General features: G+C 39.8%; 2 protein-coding genes across 3 annotated transcripts in view; both read right to left on the bottom strand.

The window, feature by feature from the left end:
* Positions 1 to 1,824: 1,824 nt before the first annotated feature.
* Positions 1,825 to 8,339, bottom strand: RNF7 (ring finger protein 7). 2 transcript variants are annotated; one of them, XM_010976801.3, is made up of 3 exons: positions 8,022 to 8,339; positions 4,454 to 4,501; positions 1,825 to 2,823 (listed from the first exon to the last, which is right to left on the bottom strand). In XM_010976801.3, the coding sequence occupies exons 1-3, from the start codon at positions 8,194 to 8,196 to the stop codon at positions 2,705 to 2,707; spliced, it is 342 nt and encodes a 113-aa protein (XP_010975103.1). In that variant the 5' UTR covers positions 8,197 to 8,339; the 3' UTR covers positions 1,825 to 2,704. The 2 variants fall into 2 exon arrangements, with proteins under 2 accessions (XP_010975103.1, XP_031301868.1); XM_031446008.2 differs by having other exon boundaries at positions 8,029 to 8,270.
* A 1,960-nt stretch (positions 8,340 to 10,299) lies between these two features.
* Positions 10,300 to 18,076, bottom strand: part of LOC105086322 (ribonuclease inhibitor) — a 42,530-nt gene continuing 34,753 nt past the window's right edge. The window contains exons 10-12 of the mRNA XM_010976800.3: positions 17,868 to 17,974; positions 11,052 to 11,189; positions 10,300 to 10,611 (exon numbers count right to left, since the gene is read on the bottom strand). Of these exons, the coding sequence (XP_010975102.1) occupies positions 10,607 to 10,611; positions 11,052 to 11,189; positions 17,868 to 17,974 (250 nt within the window). The 3' untranslated portion in view covers positions 10,300 to 10,606. The remainder of the gene's footprint in view (positions 10,612 to 11,051; positions 11,190 to 17,867; positions 17,975 to 18,076) is intronic.

The following is an 18,076-nucleotide window of genomic DNA, read 5'->3' as shown; positions in this document are numbered from 1 at the left end:
AAATTCTAAACCCTTTATACTTAAAAAAAAATTATTCTGTGTGTCATTTTAAGATACTTCTGGGAGACTGGGAGATCATGGCAGCGAAGTATTCATTATAATTCCATGTACAATCACTTAAACTATTGCCCCACCCCCACCCCCAGCCAATGCTACCTCTAAAGGGGATGTTTCAGAAATGAGTTTTCTGGGGATAGCACAAAGATTGATGGTGTCACTGGTGTTTGTGGGGTGGAGGCCAGGGAAGTTTGATGTCTTGTAGTGTGGGACAGTCTCACATGACGAGACAGTTCAGCATCCTGTATGACTTCTGAATATCCACTTATGCAGTAGAAAAATCTGTTTATTATCTGAAACTAGAAACTGACTTTTTATATATAAACACAAAGTAGATTTTTGCCCAGCTTTAAAATTCACTGCAGTTTCCAAATATGCAACTAAAATGTAAATCAACTTTGGACATTTGTTTTGTTTGGAACTTTACTAGCACAATTCACCATTTTGGGGGGAAAGTCTTATCAATGGAAATACTCCTCATGTTTGAGTCCCAACAGTCTACATTGTTGCTGCCTTTGTGTAGTGATTACGCACACCACACCCCGCCCCCCAACACCCCTACTGATCAGCCCACTTCATTATGTCTTCTGGTGTAATTGCGCCCAAGCATTTACACACTGAAATACAAATAAATTAGAAATTCCTTTCATTTCTAATGTTACAAATGTTATCATTATATATTTTAATTATGTGTGGAGACATTTATGAATTTCACTTCAGGATAAAAGGGATATATTTTTTATAAAAAGGAAGTAATGGGTTTGGTAGGGTGAGATTTACTTACACGTCAGCTGTAATACAAGAATGCAACTTGCATAGAAAAAAAATTAAATAGCCAAAGATGACAAACGTCTGTTTCCAATACACTAGTGAAGTAAAACTCAACATTGTTTAATCAAATGGAAAGAAAAACCTTTCCAATGCTTAACTTTTGCACTGGAACTCCTGAATGTCACACCGTGTTCTGATGAAACAACATGAACTAAACGTCAGACGGCTGTGCAGAGGACCTAGTGTCATCCCAGGATGGGTAGGATCAGCGCCGCTTTGTCCCAGTCCCTCCTCCTCTTCTACCCTGAGATGCTGATGTGCAGTAGAAACAGAGCTTGTTAGGTGGTGGGCCTGTGGTCTTGCTGTGTGGAAATCAACTTACTACCACCATCCTCCACATTTCATTTATATACTGTCATACTGACCAAAATAACTCAACATTCTTACTGTCCCTCTCTTCACTGCAAAGCAAATATTTGGTTCACAATTTATAGATACAACCTTTGAAAAAGGTCAAGGAGCTGCTAAAATAGTTTATTGCGTGAGAAACACAAATGGTCAAATGTATTTGTTTATTGTAATTAATTCTTTAAGTAGACTGAAAAGATATGGCAAAAATTTACAAGAAATCTGATTAATAAATAGTAGTCAAATGAATGCAGACAGAATTCTAATTTTTACTTTAATTATTACATTTTTAACATTCTTTTATGTATCCACCTTCTTCCTTAGATTTAGAAAGACTCAGACTGGCAAACTCTGAAACTGTAGGAGTGAATGGTTAAGATTTTAGTTTTTTAAATGCATAGCAGTAGCCTCTATTATAGAAAAATTCAAAATGGACTTGTAGTCCATAAATTGTTCCAAGATAACCTCAACTGAATGTGAATCAGTTTGATAAAATTTAAGTATTTTTTCAAACTTATGTTTCCAGGTAATAAAGTTTTATTATCAGTGAAAGAGTATATGAATATTTTTAAAAAGTAAACAAAAGCATTTACTTGACAAATTAGTTTATTAATAACTCTACGGCTGTGCATAAAATTGCAATAATGATCATTCAAATGAGGTAAACAGAATAAGCCATTTATTAGAACACTGTGTGATAAAATAAACTTTTTCACCCAATACTACAATGGTAAACATTTTCCCCTCATTAACATTCCACCTAAAACAGTTAAATTACAACCCAATCGGACCAGAACTTGAAAATACTCCTCATTTACTATTCAATGATTGAATGGTGAGGCGAATGCAGATCTGTTTTCTTGATAAGTCAAAGGTAGAAGATGATAACCTAAGAGACAACAGAAACCCCACACACTCAAAGGTTAAATTTTATTCACTGGTCCAAACTTAAAATTCTCATTATATCAAAAAAGGTTTCATGAATCATCCCCTTCCCTGCCAAAAATAAATATCAGGAACAGATTAAGGATAAGAATTGAGTTTTAAACTGCACTTTATTTGTTAGTATAAGGTTGTCATTTTTTAAACTGAACCACCATAAGCATGCAAAAAGTTCTGTTCTGAACAGAACTGCTTCCACAGCCCCTTGGATATGAGTACATAGATTATAAAGGTCGTTCAATTTTTAGTCCTCTCCTTTTTAGCACTTCTAAGCAGTGTGTGAGACACATACCACAGAGGTAGGAAAGACCATCTTTAATAAATTATCTTCTTAATTGTAGAGAATTTCTGAAAATAAAACTGAAAAAGGCTAAACCATGCCTTTGATGAGTCCTAGAAGACCACAGATCCATCTCCTCCTAATCGAAGAATTAGTCCCCTGGAGAGTTCCAGCCTTTGTAGGGCACTTGATAGCAAGAATCCCCAGGTCTCTGAACAACTGCACGAAGAGAACCTTCCACCGCTCTCACTTGCCGATTCTCTGGACCACCCAGTCCTGCTGGCAGAGAGGGCAGCGATTGTTCTGTTTCACCCACAGGGACATGCAACAGTTGTGGAAGGAATGGTTACATTCTCCCCAGACCACTGAAAGAAGGAAAAAGAGTATTTGACATTACACATTTCAACGTAAATGGCTGAACTCAAAATTCTAGCTTACTTTCTATTATGTAATAATTATGGTTCATAATCTTGAATAAAGATGGTTAATTAGTCAAAATAATTTTTTCTTGCTTTAAAGAAATAGAAACTTACATTTGTAAATTACACTTAAGAAATGAGATAAGGCACTGTGGGAACTTTCCAGCACTGTTTAGAATCTGTGGGTGATGTGGTGGCCCCGAGTTCTTACATAGTTCCACATGCTGCCTTTCTTAAGTTAGGAGATTAAAAGACTTGAGTCTTCCTTTGATCCCAGACCATCTCAGTCACGCAATAACCTTGGAGACCTTTTAGGGTTTATTTTATTGAAAAACATCCTCCTGATTTTTATTTACCAAGATATAATGACTTTTAAATGTTTTCAGCTCATAATAGGCTATTATATAAATAGATGACATGCTTCTAAACATTATTAGTTGTACATCTACTGAGTTGTTTTCTAGAAGTGCTGATGAACTGTGTTAAGTCATCCATAAGCAGTGTAATTGTACATGTGACAAGCAGAATGGAACTTTCAAAGTGGCTGGCTTTGAAAGAGAGGTCTCACTCAAGAGAAGAGGGGTCTCTCTGTGATCAAAGAAAGCTGGTCTATAGCTCACAATTCCCAAATTAATATTTTTTTAAAACAAACAGCAAGAAAGAAAAATTTTAAACCAAGGGAAATCACCCACAATCTGGAATACAATCTCAAACATGGGCTTCATTTGTCCCTTACTTGACCAACTGAGCTTTGAGAGAACAATGAAAGAAATAGGGGAAAAGAAAAAAAAAGAAAGAAAAAAGGAAAAAAACACCCTTCTTATGAAAATTGGCTGTGGGGGTAGGAAGCAATGGGGGCTCATTTTAAATCTTCCTGGAGGAAGAAACAGGATTTGATCAAAACTACATAAATCATTAAGAAGCTGTATGTAAACCACACAAGTACAAAGTTACCCTTTTATTCCAGGAAAACCTTTAAACACTTTTATATAGTAATCTAGAGCTGATGACCTCAAGAACTAGGACATAAAAACCTTTGAATTGCTTAAAATATTTACCTTAAGACAACTTTTATAGTCCAGCCTGTAAGTAAACTTTAATAGATTTCTATCTGTAAACTACATTCCAAGAAAAAACTTGCAATTTAGAATTGTTTCTACTTTAGTACAAAAATTAAATACTGGATCATAGAAGGGTATTGAACATTGAAATGCTTTGTTAGAATAGTCTTAACTGATGAAAAACTGACCTGTAACATACTCAAAATTTAAAGAATGTTCTGGCAAATTCCTTATTTTATAATTTTCTTAAGACTTATTTCCTTCTTTGATTATCAGAATGTTTACCACACCTATGTCTAGAATATATAACCAATTCTTCTTACAAGTAATTAAAGGACTTGGAGATTAACTCCATTAAAGCCTTTTGACAACCAATACATTTTATATTAATAATGGATCACTGCTTTACATTTATTTTTGTGTATTGATAAAGTCAATCTTAATTGCAAATGCAAACATCCCCACTGAGAGAAAGCCTTTAGTTGAAAAAGCAAGAGAACAAAATTACAACATACCAACACAATCCTCTTGTTTGTTTTCAGCTTGACATCTAAGACAGGCATCTAAAAGTAAACAAATAGCAATTCTCATTTTGATGCTCAGAATGCAATTTTTAAAGCCCATACACTTCAAAGTCAAATAAAGGCCCAAAGGGTTAGAGATGTAGATGAAAAGACTCATACTATTAATTTCTCATCCGAACATAACTGCTCAAAGATAAATAAAGTATCAGGCACTCTACTAATTTACTTATGACCAGAAGCCAATTTCACAAAGGTTACTGACCCTGTATTTTTATATCCTTGGATGAAAAGATGGCCTGACAGTGGATGTTACCACCAGAGAAAAATTCGCTATACTCCATTGTATCAGAAGTTGTTACAAGCTCACTGGGCATGTTCACACAGGTCAACCTTATGGGTAGTTTATTTTCAAGACACTCTTTTAAATAAGCCATGCATATATACTGGTGTTTGCTTATACATACATACAACCTCTATAAGGATACCAAAAAACTAATAATAAAATTTACCCAGGAGGGGATGAAATGGAAAGGAGTATACTTTCTCAAATTTTTAAATTATGTGACTGTATAATCTACATAAAAATTAAATGTAAGAAACTCTAAACACTAGGTTCTCTCTCTCTTTCTTATTTTCAGGAAATGCTCCCTTTACAAATAAGTCTGAGCTCAAAGCATTTACCCAACAACGGTAAAGTACTTTAATAAACTACTTGGGAGTTAACAGTAGGAATGGGAACCAAAAGGGTATACTGGAAGTTTTCAAAATTCAATCTATACTACTATTTGTTTGATGAAGGAGGTAATACAGAATATTTTAGGAACCAATGAAATAGATTCATTCACTTGCTGGAAGGAGTCAAAGCTGGGTAAAAGGAAGTTCAAACTAACAGAAAAAAGAAGTTTTTAACATAAATTGGAGAAAAATAATTCTGTAAAAATAGAAATGGTGGAGTTGAAGCCTGCTTCTCTTCTTACACTGGATTGTGCACAGGCATTTGTTTGCTCCTCTCTGCATGCTCTCACCCTTAAAAAAACACACCACCCTGGCCTCTTCAGTGTGGATTAAAAACAACCACTGCCTCCTGAGGCTTTCTTCAATTCCACAATTACTGAATATCTACTCTGTGCAGAGTTATGCACTGGGGACACCAAAATGACTGAGTCTGGGTCCCTGGTCCCAAGAGCAAACGGGGAGGGAGACAGGCAAACTACTAACAATCATAAGGATGATGATGTAAGCGTGAAGACATGGCTCTGGTTCTGGGCAATCACAGAATTAGAATTCATGGAGCCCAGCTGCCTCTTTTACAAATTAGAAACACAAGGCTCCAAAAGGTTATGTCAAATGTCCAAGCTAACATGCAGCTGTGGACGGCTGCGCCGGCTCTCTATCACACGACAGTTCAGCCAACTTACTCCCCTCCCCGCGTCCTCATCAGTGCTTGCTCGCCATCTGCTCCTTTCAGAATGAAGGGAGAAGAGTGAGCTGACAGGCAAATCTTAGATCAAGAAGTCATAACAAATTATGTAAGTGTATGAGATGAGTTTCAAATATTGAGGAAATGGGATTACATGGGCTCTTTGTAGAATCTACAAATCTCTGAATTATGCTCATATCTTTTAGATTCATTATCAAAAACTGACCTAAATGGATAAAAAATCCCTAAAGTTTCATATAAAAGAAAACATTTTCTTTTAATGATGTTCCAATTATCTACAACAGCATATTTCTAAGGAGTACAATAATAGTAATATCTTTTAGAATGATGCTAGGGTATGGACTGGGAAGTCTAAAAAACAAACTTCCTTCTGCTGTCACCTGACCACTAAGTGGATTTTAACACCTCATAAACAAAATACAGAGGTCTAGTTCAGAATACTTTCCTGAACCAAAGTACAGCTGTTGTAAATCTGCAACATTAATCCACAGTAGAAGAATACTTGCTATAATTAGAAAGTTAATGTGAATGTGTCATTTATAGCCCATACTTTGACTTACTTGAAATAGCCCAGTAAGGTTTATTTGTTTCAAAATCTCAATCATTATTTTAAATTCTGCATTTCTACTTACTATTTAAAAATTTTTATTTGGGGAGAAAGAAAAAATGCCCTTTTAGGAATTTTTTTTTTTAACTAAGGGAAATCTAGGGGATAAAATTTTTTTAACAGTTTGTTTTACAAAAGAACAGAAGTTGCCACTCAAACTAGAAACTATGATCCTAGCTTTTAAGCAAGGGGTAGGGTAAGGGGACTGTATAGCAAGCCAATAAAGTTAGGTACTTTTAAAGCCTAATCTGCAAATAAGTGCAGTCATGCCTTATAAGTTGGCCATGTCTGAAATCAAATTCTTTTAAGAGTGAAAAATAAAAAATATTTGAATCCCTTTGTTATAAATTCTCTTTAAAATAAGTCCTTATGAATGAAAAGAGCATACTACAGAGAGGGTAAATTAAGAAATCTCTTGATTCTGGCAGGTTTGCATTTTCATTCTTCAAGAAGGGAGAGCAATTTTTAAGTTATTTTTTCCAATTCTCTCACTTTTCAGTGCCAGACGTAAAGTTTTCAAACTATATAAACCTCAGTGTTCTCTAACTACCCTCAAGAACAACATTTGAGATGCTGAGAGTAGTTTTAAATGCCCTATTTAAAAACATAATGTACATTTAAACAGCACTTCTTTTCCAAGGTGGTCTGAGATCTTAAGACAGAAACCATATAAAACATAATGGGATGAAGCTGTTCTGAAAAGTTTCACTTGGTCCAATATTTTTATTAAAAAAAAATCATAGAAGTAAGACTTATTTATTTGTAAAAGAGGGTTCTTCAGAAAGGTCTGACTTCAGGGCACTATCTTTTCCAGGAAATGGCATCTATGACATGGAGAGGCCAGGAAGGAGATGAAGTTTTATGTTTCACAATCAAGGGTTTACATTCTTCCCCTTCAAGCCGAGCGACTGCCACCTGACCAGTCTTGAATCATCCAGATTTAAAAGCCAGCAGAACAACAGTAGCTAATCCAGAAAGGACACTGCTAGGAACACTTCTTCCCTGCACCTCTCCAGAGCACGACTAAGGGCCGTTTTTGTGGACGATGATTCCAGAGCATCACCAGAACCATCACAGTGACCCGCTGACTCAGGGTCTTGACCCTGACCTCCCTGCTGTTTGCTTTTAGAAAAGGGTGCCGGGGCTGGTCACACAAACCGAAGTGGTTCCTCCCCGCTCCCATCAAATCTACTTTTATTATCTTGTTCGCACCCATTACTACTTGAAATTTCCTTGGTTAACTGCCCTGCTTACCACCCGTTTCTCTCCCCAAAATACCAGTCTCCGGCGCTGGACGCCTGCTAAAAGACCCCAGGGCCCCAAGGCGGCGGCCGCAGCCCTCCAACCAGCTGCAACACCGGCGTAACCGCCGGTTCCCCGGGCGCCGAGGCAGGGCAACCCCGCCCCGACTCGCCCGGGAACAGTCTCTCCGAGGCTTGGTCCGTTCCCCAAGCCCGGAGCCGGGCCCTCGGAGGCCGCAGCGCGGCCGGGGCCTCGCGTGCAGCGCTTACCCATCACCTGGACCCTGCAGATGGCGCATGTATCGCACTCCACGTCCCAGCTCCACATGGCCACCGCGTTCCACTTCTTGAGAGAGAACATTTTGTCTCCCCCCGACTTGGATCCTGAGCTCCCGGAGTGAGAGGACAGGGCGCACGGTTCCTCGCCGTCTTCCACGTCGGCCATGGCGGCGGCGCGGGGCCGGCGGCGGAGACGTTGGGTCGCGGGAGGCGGGCGGCTATGGCGGCTCCGTGGGGCCGTCTGACGTGCCACAGCGCCGCCCGCAGGCCGCGGGCCACCGCAGGGCCTACGACGGGGGCCGCCGGCGATTGGCTGACGCGGCCCAGTGACGTCACCTTACGCCCGCGCCCTCTGCATCCCGGCCTCCCCGCGCCCTCGCGCCCCCCTCAACCCCGCGCCTCCGGGGTTGGCCAAGCACGAGGGCCGAGGCCTCGGGGTCCACTCCATGACGAGGGCTGGGCGCCTTTCGGTGCGAGGCTATACTGTGCAGGAAGCACGTGTCCTGCTTTATGCCTTTGTGACACTTACTACTCTCGAAGTTGTCTTGATATTTGTTTGCCTCATTCCTCCCAAATGTAAACGCCGTCGGAGCGGGGACCCTGTGTGATTTGTCCTTGGTATGTAAAAATGCCCGGCCTCAGGAGGGGCAGTTACTTGTTGAGTGAATGAATGACTTTGGGACCTTATAGAAGTCTGGTTCAGAGGTTCTCAAAAGTTTTTGGTCTCAGGACCCCTTTACACTTAAAGATTATTAAGACATTTTTGTTTTCGAAGGATGGAGATATATATATGTATATATATATGAAATATGTGTGTGTACATATATACATACACACATGTATTTACTTTTTAAGAAAACTGGAAAAAATTTAAATGTATTAATTCACTTAAAAATAACAGTGATAAACTCATTCATTACAAGTTATTAGAACAAAGCTATCACATACTGTGTAGGTTCTGTAAAACTCCACAGTACACTCACGAGAGAGTGAAAAGCTGTGAATGTTGTTATGCAAATAGTTTTGACCTTGTCCGTCCCCTGAAAAGTTACCGGGAACCCTGGGGACCACAGTCTGAGAACTCTGATATAGTTTAACCTCCTTGTATATGTAGGAGTAATGAGGTCCAGAAAAGTGAGTAACTTAAAGAGCCCACTGCTGTTCGGTAAAGGTGACAGTTTTGAAACCCAAGTTCTGTTGCTAGCCTGGGGTCATATTATTTTTTCCCAAGCAAAGCAGACAACATCTCCATTTAAAAGATAAGAAAGCTGAGGCACAGAGAGCCTAAGAAGATGGCTGGTTACCACTACCACCTAGTGGTGGACACCTGCTGTGTCAGATTTGGGGTTCAAAGCCTCGCACCTCTTCTTACTGGGCCTCCTCATCCCCTTATATTCCTGGTGTCTGGCCTTGTGCCTGGATCAGGGCTAACCAAACTCCAGAAATCTGGCAGGGGAGCCAAGTATGCATACATACGTAAAATATAAATGTGGACACGGGGTCACATTTGGCTAGATGCTAATGTGTGCTGTTTGTTGAGTGGTGTGTTAAGTGCTGTGAGGGACAGAAACATTCCTTAGGACTGATGTAGTGAGGAAAAGCCTCATGGAAGAGGTGAAGTTTGAACTGGGGGAGATGGGAGGTCTTGGAAGCCAGGAAGTGGGTGGAGATATCTTGCTGTAGAGGTCTTAAGTCTTTTTTTTTTCTTTTTTCTGTTTTTCTTGTTTAGCGGTTCTAAGTGAAATAACTGAAATGACTCCATTCTAATGTCAACAATAATACCAGCCACTAATATTTACTTTTGAAAACGTACTGTGAAACAGGTCTTGTCCTAAAATGCTTGACATGTGTCACCTTATCCAGTGCTCACCAAATGAGATAGGTGCTGTTCTTACCTGTATCCTACATAAGGAGAAACTGAGGCATAGTAAGGTTAACTGACTTGCCCAAGGTCACATGGAAAGCAGCAGGCTGCCACAGAGAATTCTGGTTCATCTAATTGCCCAGTCCATGCCTTTCATCCCTGTACCATATTCAACTTAACTAATCCAATTTATCATCCATGAATTGATCAGCGACACCTCTTCCATTTCCCATGGAGCTGTCTGAAATCTTAGTAAAGGTAGGGAGTCGAGTCATCAGAAGTTTGTTCATTTGGGGAAGATCCCCATTTTTAGGGATGCTATCTTTTAGAAAGTGGTTATTTCCCCAAATTCCTGTTGTTCCCAACTATAGATAATTTGGGAAAGAAGATTCTTTCTCTCTTAGATAAAGATCATGACTTTTTTCAAATTAAAAATTTCACATGCACAAGAGAAGAAGCCCCAGAGAAGGACCCCACTGATTTTTACTAAGGCCTACTTGTGAAATCCACATTTTAGAAAATGACAAGCCTGATAGGACTAGTAGTACTTTGAACTTTCATAAAATAGTCTTAATCAAATTTTAGAACTTGAAAGGGGCTTGGTTACAGTGAAAAGTATTATCATAGAACAATGAATATCTTTCCAGGCATGTCTGGCTGGCCATGGAAGTAGATAGAATCCATATGGAGATATGGCATCCATATTCAGTTTTTAGCCTGTGAAAAGATGAACAGGAAATCATAAATAGAAAAAAAGAAAAAGAAGTTCAGCTTCATATGATAGAGAGTAAGCATGTGTAAATCATAACCCCCTAAGAGGCAGTACAGCTTTATAAAGAGTTGAGGTAGGTAAATTCACCATCTTAGATCCATAGATAGGCTAACCAGAACCAGGGTGTGTGTGTGTGTTGGGGTTGCGGTGGGGAGGTGTGAGGAGAGAAGGTATGGTTTCCACTAATGTTTGCGAGAACTATCTTGTTCTCTGTGGTCTTTTGGTACAATCACCATCCATGAGAATGGAATGATGCTTTAGGGGAATGTTACCCAGATCTGAATGCTGGTGATCTTATCAAGTGCGAAATGTGTTAGTCAAGGCACCACTGACCCCAGCCTAGTGCCCAGGCTCCAAACAGCGCCCCCTGGTGGCTACTACTCACCAGCACAGGTATCTAACAGCATACTTTTTTTCTTCTTTTTACGAGTAATACTAGATTTCTTGCTGTTTTCCCAAATAGATCTGAAGGTGTCTGAAGAGATCTGGGGAGTGACTGTAATTTTTAAGACTGGCAGTTTACCTGAGGGGAGAAGAACATAATAGTAAGTGGGTAGGATATCTCACAATTCCATTTGATGGACTGGGCCTTGGCCTTCTGAGTGGGGCATTCTCTCATATTCTTATTAACTGAGCAACTTTCCTTTCACCTAATACCCTTTCCTTACATCTTCTTGATGTGAGTGGTCATAATAATTTATTTCTGTAATAACTTCCTATACTAGTCCTTTCTTTTCTGTTCCCACTGTCATATCTTTTACCTGGATGGTTAAAGTAGCCTTCTAAATGGTCTTCCTAACCGTAGACCTCCTCAGTCTCAAATCTGTCCTGGACCCTGCTTCCAGATTAATCATCTGAAAGCAAAATTCTGATCTTGTCATTCATCACCTCTCATTACGTTATCGGCTCTCCATCTTTAAGTCTAGTGAGTGAACTGAGTCCTGTGAGCTGCTTTAGAAAATTAATTGAACCCAAGGAGGCGGTCGTGGGAGACTCTGATTTACAGCCAGTTGGTCAGAAGTACAGGTAACAACCTGGATTTGAATTGAGGTTGAAACATGAAAATGGTTGTAAGGATGTGGGATAGAATCAAGCTGGGCACAATAAAGGGTGGTGGAGGCTGACAGAGTTGGAGGTATGACAGTACAGTTTATAATTTCAGGACTTGGAAAGGGCCAGAATATGGGTCACTGAGGGTCTGGGTGGTACACATATGCTTGGAAGAGAAGCAAAGTTAGTATCCTAGTTGGATATTGTCTTCCAGTGAGCAGTGCTTATTGGTACTTGGTGTGTTAGAGGGTCCTTCCATCCCATGGCTCCTCACGGAAAATCAAGGTGGGGGGTTTGCTCTGGTTGGTCCATAATAAAATCTAAGGTAATCATCTCCCAGGGTCCTTCCTAGATTGGGAAGTTGTGCAGTAGCCGCTCATGTTTCCTGAGTCTACTTTTGGCCCAGGTGTGTGTCTTCCATATTCCCTTGGAGAGCAGCAGGTTATGTAGATGCAGGTCTGCTAGCTGACTCAAGGGGACACACCAAATGTCTAATAAAGACCTTAGTGTCTCACCTGGGCCACTCTGGAGGGGCCGCTGGCTTCAAGGGCCTTTGACAAGGTCTAGGGTACAAAAAGACTGGCTGACCGACTCATCTATAGCAATCTAAAAGAGTTTGAGGCAGGGAACTATATTCAATACCTTGTAATAGCCTATAATGGAAAAGAATATGAAAAGGAATATATATATATGTGTAACTGAATCACTATGCTGTACACCAGAAATTAGCACAACATTGTAAATTAACTATACTTCAAAAAAATCCCCAAATAGTAAAAGAAAAATAATAGAATGGTTTGAGGCAAAGACAGCTAGATCCCTGCCCTGGTATCTTTTCTCCTCTTCTTCTTTGTTAAAAGGACTCTTTTTGTTTTTTTAAGGCAGCTATTTGCCCAGCTAAAAAAACTATTTTTCCAGTCTTCCTTGGCATAGGAGGTGGACATGTGACAAGCTTCTGACCAACTAGACATAGGCAGAACTATGCTGGGGATTCCTGAGATTTTGTCACACTGGTACCAGTACTTTCTCATTGTCCCTTCCTTCTGGTGTGGGATGGAAATGGGAGGCTACAGGCAAAGCAGCCACTTTGCAACCATGAGGATAAAAGCCACTTGCTAAGGTTGAAGGTGGAGAAAGAGAGAGGAAACTGGGACACAGATGACACAGTAAAGTGTCTGTTACCTGCCTACCCTTCCTCTACCTGATTAAGTCACTGTAGCTGGTTCTGTTACACAGGGCCAAACATTATCTGTAACTGATGCAGAATTTAATAGCAGATAGTATAAATCATGGTCAAGGAGAGAAACAAAGCTCAGAGTTTAAAAAGAAAAGAAAAAGAAATTAGATCCAAAGTAGAGGAGGGCAAGGTCTGCAATAGGAAAACAAGGTCCACAGTCTTGACCACTGAGAAGGTCAGGAGGAAGTGTGGGATGTGCGGCTTAGGCTGTGACAAGTGTCAGGGGCTGGAGACCACTTGATGGGCCATCAGTGTGGTGTGGGGCCCAGCCTGAGTCCTCGCAGTATTCCTGTGGCACCCAGACTCACAAAAGACTCATGTTCCCTGAACACCACACTTTTAATTATCCTCTTCACTTTTTTTCCTTATAAAGTTCTAGGTAGAATTCTTCAATGCCTCATAGTGTTGAGGCCTCTGATTCCTTAGCGGAAGCTGAGATAATTTAAGATTAGTGTTAGAAATTGAGATGAGTTACATGACAACGAATGGCATTGGTGAGAAAGCTATGCACTTTTCAATTCTCTAAAAATATTTCCATCAAAGTGATGTATACATACAGCTAAACAATGAAATAGGGCTAAAAATTTATAATTTATAATTTATAACAGACCCTTACCCCTCATCTCAGCAGCCTCAGCGCTCTTCTCAAGGGACAAATGCTTTCAACTCATTCACCTGTTTTTCATGTTTATTGCCTTACTTCAAACTAAGTACTTGCTATATTACTTATTGACATTTCTGTTTTAAATTTTACATATTGACTGTTGTTGTTTCCACTCACCAAACCTTCCAGTAGAGATATATTACAATTTTTAGTTAAATCAACACATTGTGTTCACTGGTATGATCATACACTTTTGTTTATTATGTTCCTTTTTCTTGTATAACTTTCTTTTTGCCTGAATTAATAATTGCCCTTTTTTTCTCATTTGCATAGTTTTCTATGTACCTATTTCCCCCAAGTTTCTTTCTCATATACCTCTCAGTATTTCTTTCAAAATATGTAAGCCTTTTCAGTGCTCCATTAGTTTAGTTTTTACCCTGGTATTCCTCCTATCCAGAGTCTTACGGTTTTCTGCTCCACTTTGGACTAGGTCTGACCCTCAACCACCATTTGGGACTCCCTTTTCTGTATTGGTTCTGCTGGTTGCTAGATTCTGTGTTCTTTGTCTTTGTGGTTTATTCCCTCATTTTGCTCAAGCATGTTCTCCGGATGCTTCCTGAGAATAGAGGTACAGAGTTTGAGTCCTTGTGTGTGGAAAACATCGTTGGTCTGTCCTCATACTCGGTTAGGGGTTGGGAATGTGTAGTCTCATAGGGTTGTCATGGCAGTGCCCCTCGGCCTTCAGCTTTCCATAGAAAGTCTGAGGTCCTTCTGATTCTCAGTCCTTGGTATGCAATCTTTTTTTTCTTTTTGTATGTTTTTGGGATGTCCCCTTTATTCCTAGAGTTCTGAAATGCCATGATGATATACAGTTTATCTTGCACTGTGCTGAGCACTCAGGGGGCTCCTCTCTCAGTTGCACGCAGATTTATGTCCCTTGGTTCTGGGAACATTCTTGATTTGTTCCTTTGATAATCCCCTTTCCTCCCTTTTCTCTGTACTTTCTTTCTGAAACAATGAGTTAGATACCGGTGCTCTTAGACTGAACCTCTATCTCTTGTATTTTCTCACCAATTTTTCATCTCCATCTTTTGTTTTACTCATTAAAGATTTTCTTGACTTCATCTTTAGGCATTTGTTCTGAAATTTTTACCTTGGCTGTCATTTTTACTTTCTTGTTTTACAGATGCACTGTATTCTGTTTCACTAAGGGTGTTATAACTAATTTCTTTTAAAATTTTCTGCATTGTCTCTGTATCTTCAGGGTTCCTTTTTTCTCTCTGTTTCAGGCTTGGTTTCCTGTGTTGGCAGATTGCCTCGTGTGTCTGTAGATTGTCAGCTTTCTGTTCACAGTGAAGCAGGAGACGTCCAGAGGCCGACGGGAAGCTCCTGTATATGCGACGGTAAGTTCCTTGCTTACCTGCTAGGCTTCTTTGAATAGTGAAGGGCTGGCCAGCCGTCAGCATCTTGAATTCCTTTCTCTGGGGCTATTCAGTTTCTCAAAGAATACCCCAGCCTTCTACCTGGCTATCAGTCTTCTGGAAGCAGGGCAGACACAGGAGGCTTGGATGATGGTAAAGTCTGAGTCCCAACTGTTTCATGTGCAGAATTTTCCTTGATCCTCCTCTTTGCAGCTTCTCACCTCACCCTCACTGCTGGGTGCCCTGGGTCTGCTGAAAGGCTCTGTTTAATTTTTCCACAGAAAACTCCCTAACTAGCCTCCCTGCTTCTGCCCTTGCTCCTCTCTAATCTGTTTTCTACATAGAGCTGGTAAGATGTGGGTCAGATTAGGTCACTTCTCTGCTTAAAATTCTCAAATGCCTTTCCATCTCAATAGAGTTAAAAACTAAAGTCCTCATAATTGTCGAGTAGTCCCCCTGCCCTCCATGCTTACTTCTCAGAATTTTTGTCATATTACTTTTGCGTTCCCTCTCACCCGATTCCAGCCATGCTGGCTGCCGGACTGGTGCTGGAACACCGGGTAGGCTCCTGCCTTACGGCCCCTGCACTTGCTGATCCATTTACCTGGAATGTGCGTCACCCAGATGTTTACATGGCTTGCTCCCTCCCTCCTTTGGGTCTTTACTCAAATATCCCTTCTCAGTACAGCTCTCCCTGGCAGCTCTAACTGAAATTGCAGCCCCTGCCCCCGACATACACACATTATCTCCTTTTCTTGCTTTATTTTTTTCTTAAGTATAACCCCCATCTAATATATAATAGTATATATTTTACTTCTTTTTGAAGTTGTTGTTGACTTACTGTCTGTCATTCTCCACTAGGGAGAAAGCCCCTGGAAGGCAGGAATTCATTGCTCACCGAAGTCTAGAACAGGGCCTGGCACATAGTAGGCATTTAATAAATATATATGAAAGAAAGAAGTGAGTAAAGAATAAATAAATGAAGTGATTCTGAAGTATTCTGTTTTTTTTTTTTAATTTGTCAGAAAACAAGCTTGTAAGATGTGGATAGCAGTTTGTCTTCTTGTTAATTTTGTTTTTAAGAAGTGAGGTTGCTAATATTGCTGAGGAAGTTTTCATTGTGTGTTCCATCATTAAAGTCATTAGGACTCCTTGGCAGGCAAATAAATAACTTTAGGCTGTTAGATTGGATTTCACGAGAGAATTAGAATTAGAATCAGAAATTAGCTTGTTAACTTGCTAATGATAAGAACACAGAAGCAATCAGAAGAAGAACATTAGCTCTATAAGCAATGATATCACTTAATTGCTTTTAATGTTTAAAATGATGCCATTAGAGCTAAATGGCAAGACATTTTCCCTATAGAATCCAAACAGGTAACCCTGTTTTGAGGAGTCTTTCTCGCTGTTCAGACTAACAATCTGATTGAACAACTCCATCAGAAATGGCTCATAATTATTTTGGTTCAAAAATATGGATGCATTAAAGCTACTCATATATACCAGCACATTTGGGGAAAAAACTGATTTCTTGAACAAGAAATTACTTTGTAATGCTTTTTAAATGAGTTATTTTCAGGTAGGTATTTTATGATCATCTTCCCATTTATGAAAATTGACTCATTTACTAAGCAAGCACAATGTTTTGCAGCCCCAGATGGTTCTCAATGATAATCATTCTCTGTCAGACTATCTGACGCCACCCATCATTAGCACTCACTATAGTGATGGTCAGAAGACTGCTGCACTCTTACAATGTCTTCTGTGCAGTGCCTAATGAAAAGGTTACTATAGTGCCATGAGAAATCAAATGAAATCATTAACCTGCCTTCAGTTTATTGAGCCTAAATTAAAGTTACATTTGAATTAATTTTAACAGAATAATTCTGTTGAATTTGAATTCAACTCAGATGGACTAGAAAGTAGATGTTCTGTTTCTCTAAAATAAAGAAATAATTTAAAAATCTTAAGAATCATTTGAATGGCTGTTAAGAAATGGCAATAGAGTAGTTTTACTTTAAAAGTGGCAGTGAGGTACACAGTAATATTACAGTTCCCTCTAAAACTGCCAGCATTGAAAAACTGCAACAGAAAATTATGTAATGTCTCTAAGACCATTTTACTGTAGAAATATAAAAAACTGGGTGCTTGTATCACCTAATTCTCTCCACATAATCTACCAGATAGAGCACCAAGACTTCTCTCCTCTTTGGTTAACACTGAATTTGAATTTTCAAATGTGTTTATGATGCCTTTCACTGAGCTTCATTAAAAATGACATTTCCTCATCTCTCGGTCAGCAGTAAGAGTGGACGTCATTAATTTTGGTCACACATACTGTGAAGGAGAGGACAGGTGTAGCCAGTACTAAACAGCTTGTTCCATATGTAATTCTGTCATTTTCAAAAGATTACATGATCATAAAAATACCCTTAACGCTGTCTCTATGCCAATCACTCTTTAACTGTTCTTTGATGATCCAGGAAGCACATCAGAATCTTATGAGGGCTATTACTTGAGTCTTCCAGCTGCTCTGGAGAAATCTTTGCAGGTTGGGTTGGGGAGGAGAATAGAGACTGGGAGAGAGTGCCTCAGAGAAGAGATGAGGATGAGAGAGGAGGGAGAAGAAAAAGCAATAGAGAAAATTTCACTTTAACAACATTCATTGCTTAGATCAAAGACTACATATGCATCCTAAGAGCTCTTGAACTTTGTGCAAATCACAGTGCAAATCAAACAATGGTGGCCAGCCTCTGACAGTGGTCCTGGTCATCACATAGCTCAGGCCAATTATTTAATGGAAAAAGTAGGGCAAGTGGTAGGTCGTACAGCATTTGGGAAGGAGTGGATGTGGATGGGGAAGGGGAACACAAACTGGAAACACCCTACCTGTCTTTCTGGCTCTCAGTGCTTCAAGTATGTCAGCAGCCGCCGCTTCTCCCAGGACATTGTTTCCAAGGTCAAGCTCTCGTAAGTGGGTGGAGTATCTGATCAGGCTGACCAGAGGAAATGACCAAGCAAAATGGTGTGCCAACCGTGGTTACTCAAAGAAATTCAATCCAGTTATTTTGCAGTATGCTCGCTCTTTTTAGGTCCTC

This window comes from Camelus dromedarius, chromosome 2, assembly GCF_036321535.1.
Source record: "Camelus dromedarius isolate mCamDro1 chromosome 2, mCamDro1.pat, whole genome shotgun sequence".
NCBI classification, from domain to species: Eukaryota; Metazoa; Chordata; class Mammalia; order Artiodactyla; family Camelidae; genus Camelus; species Camelus dromedarius.
The sequence above is the reverse complement of the archived record's forward strand: the minus strand, read 5'-3'. Positions and strand labels throughout refer to the sequence as shown.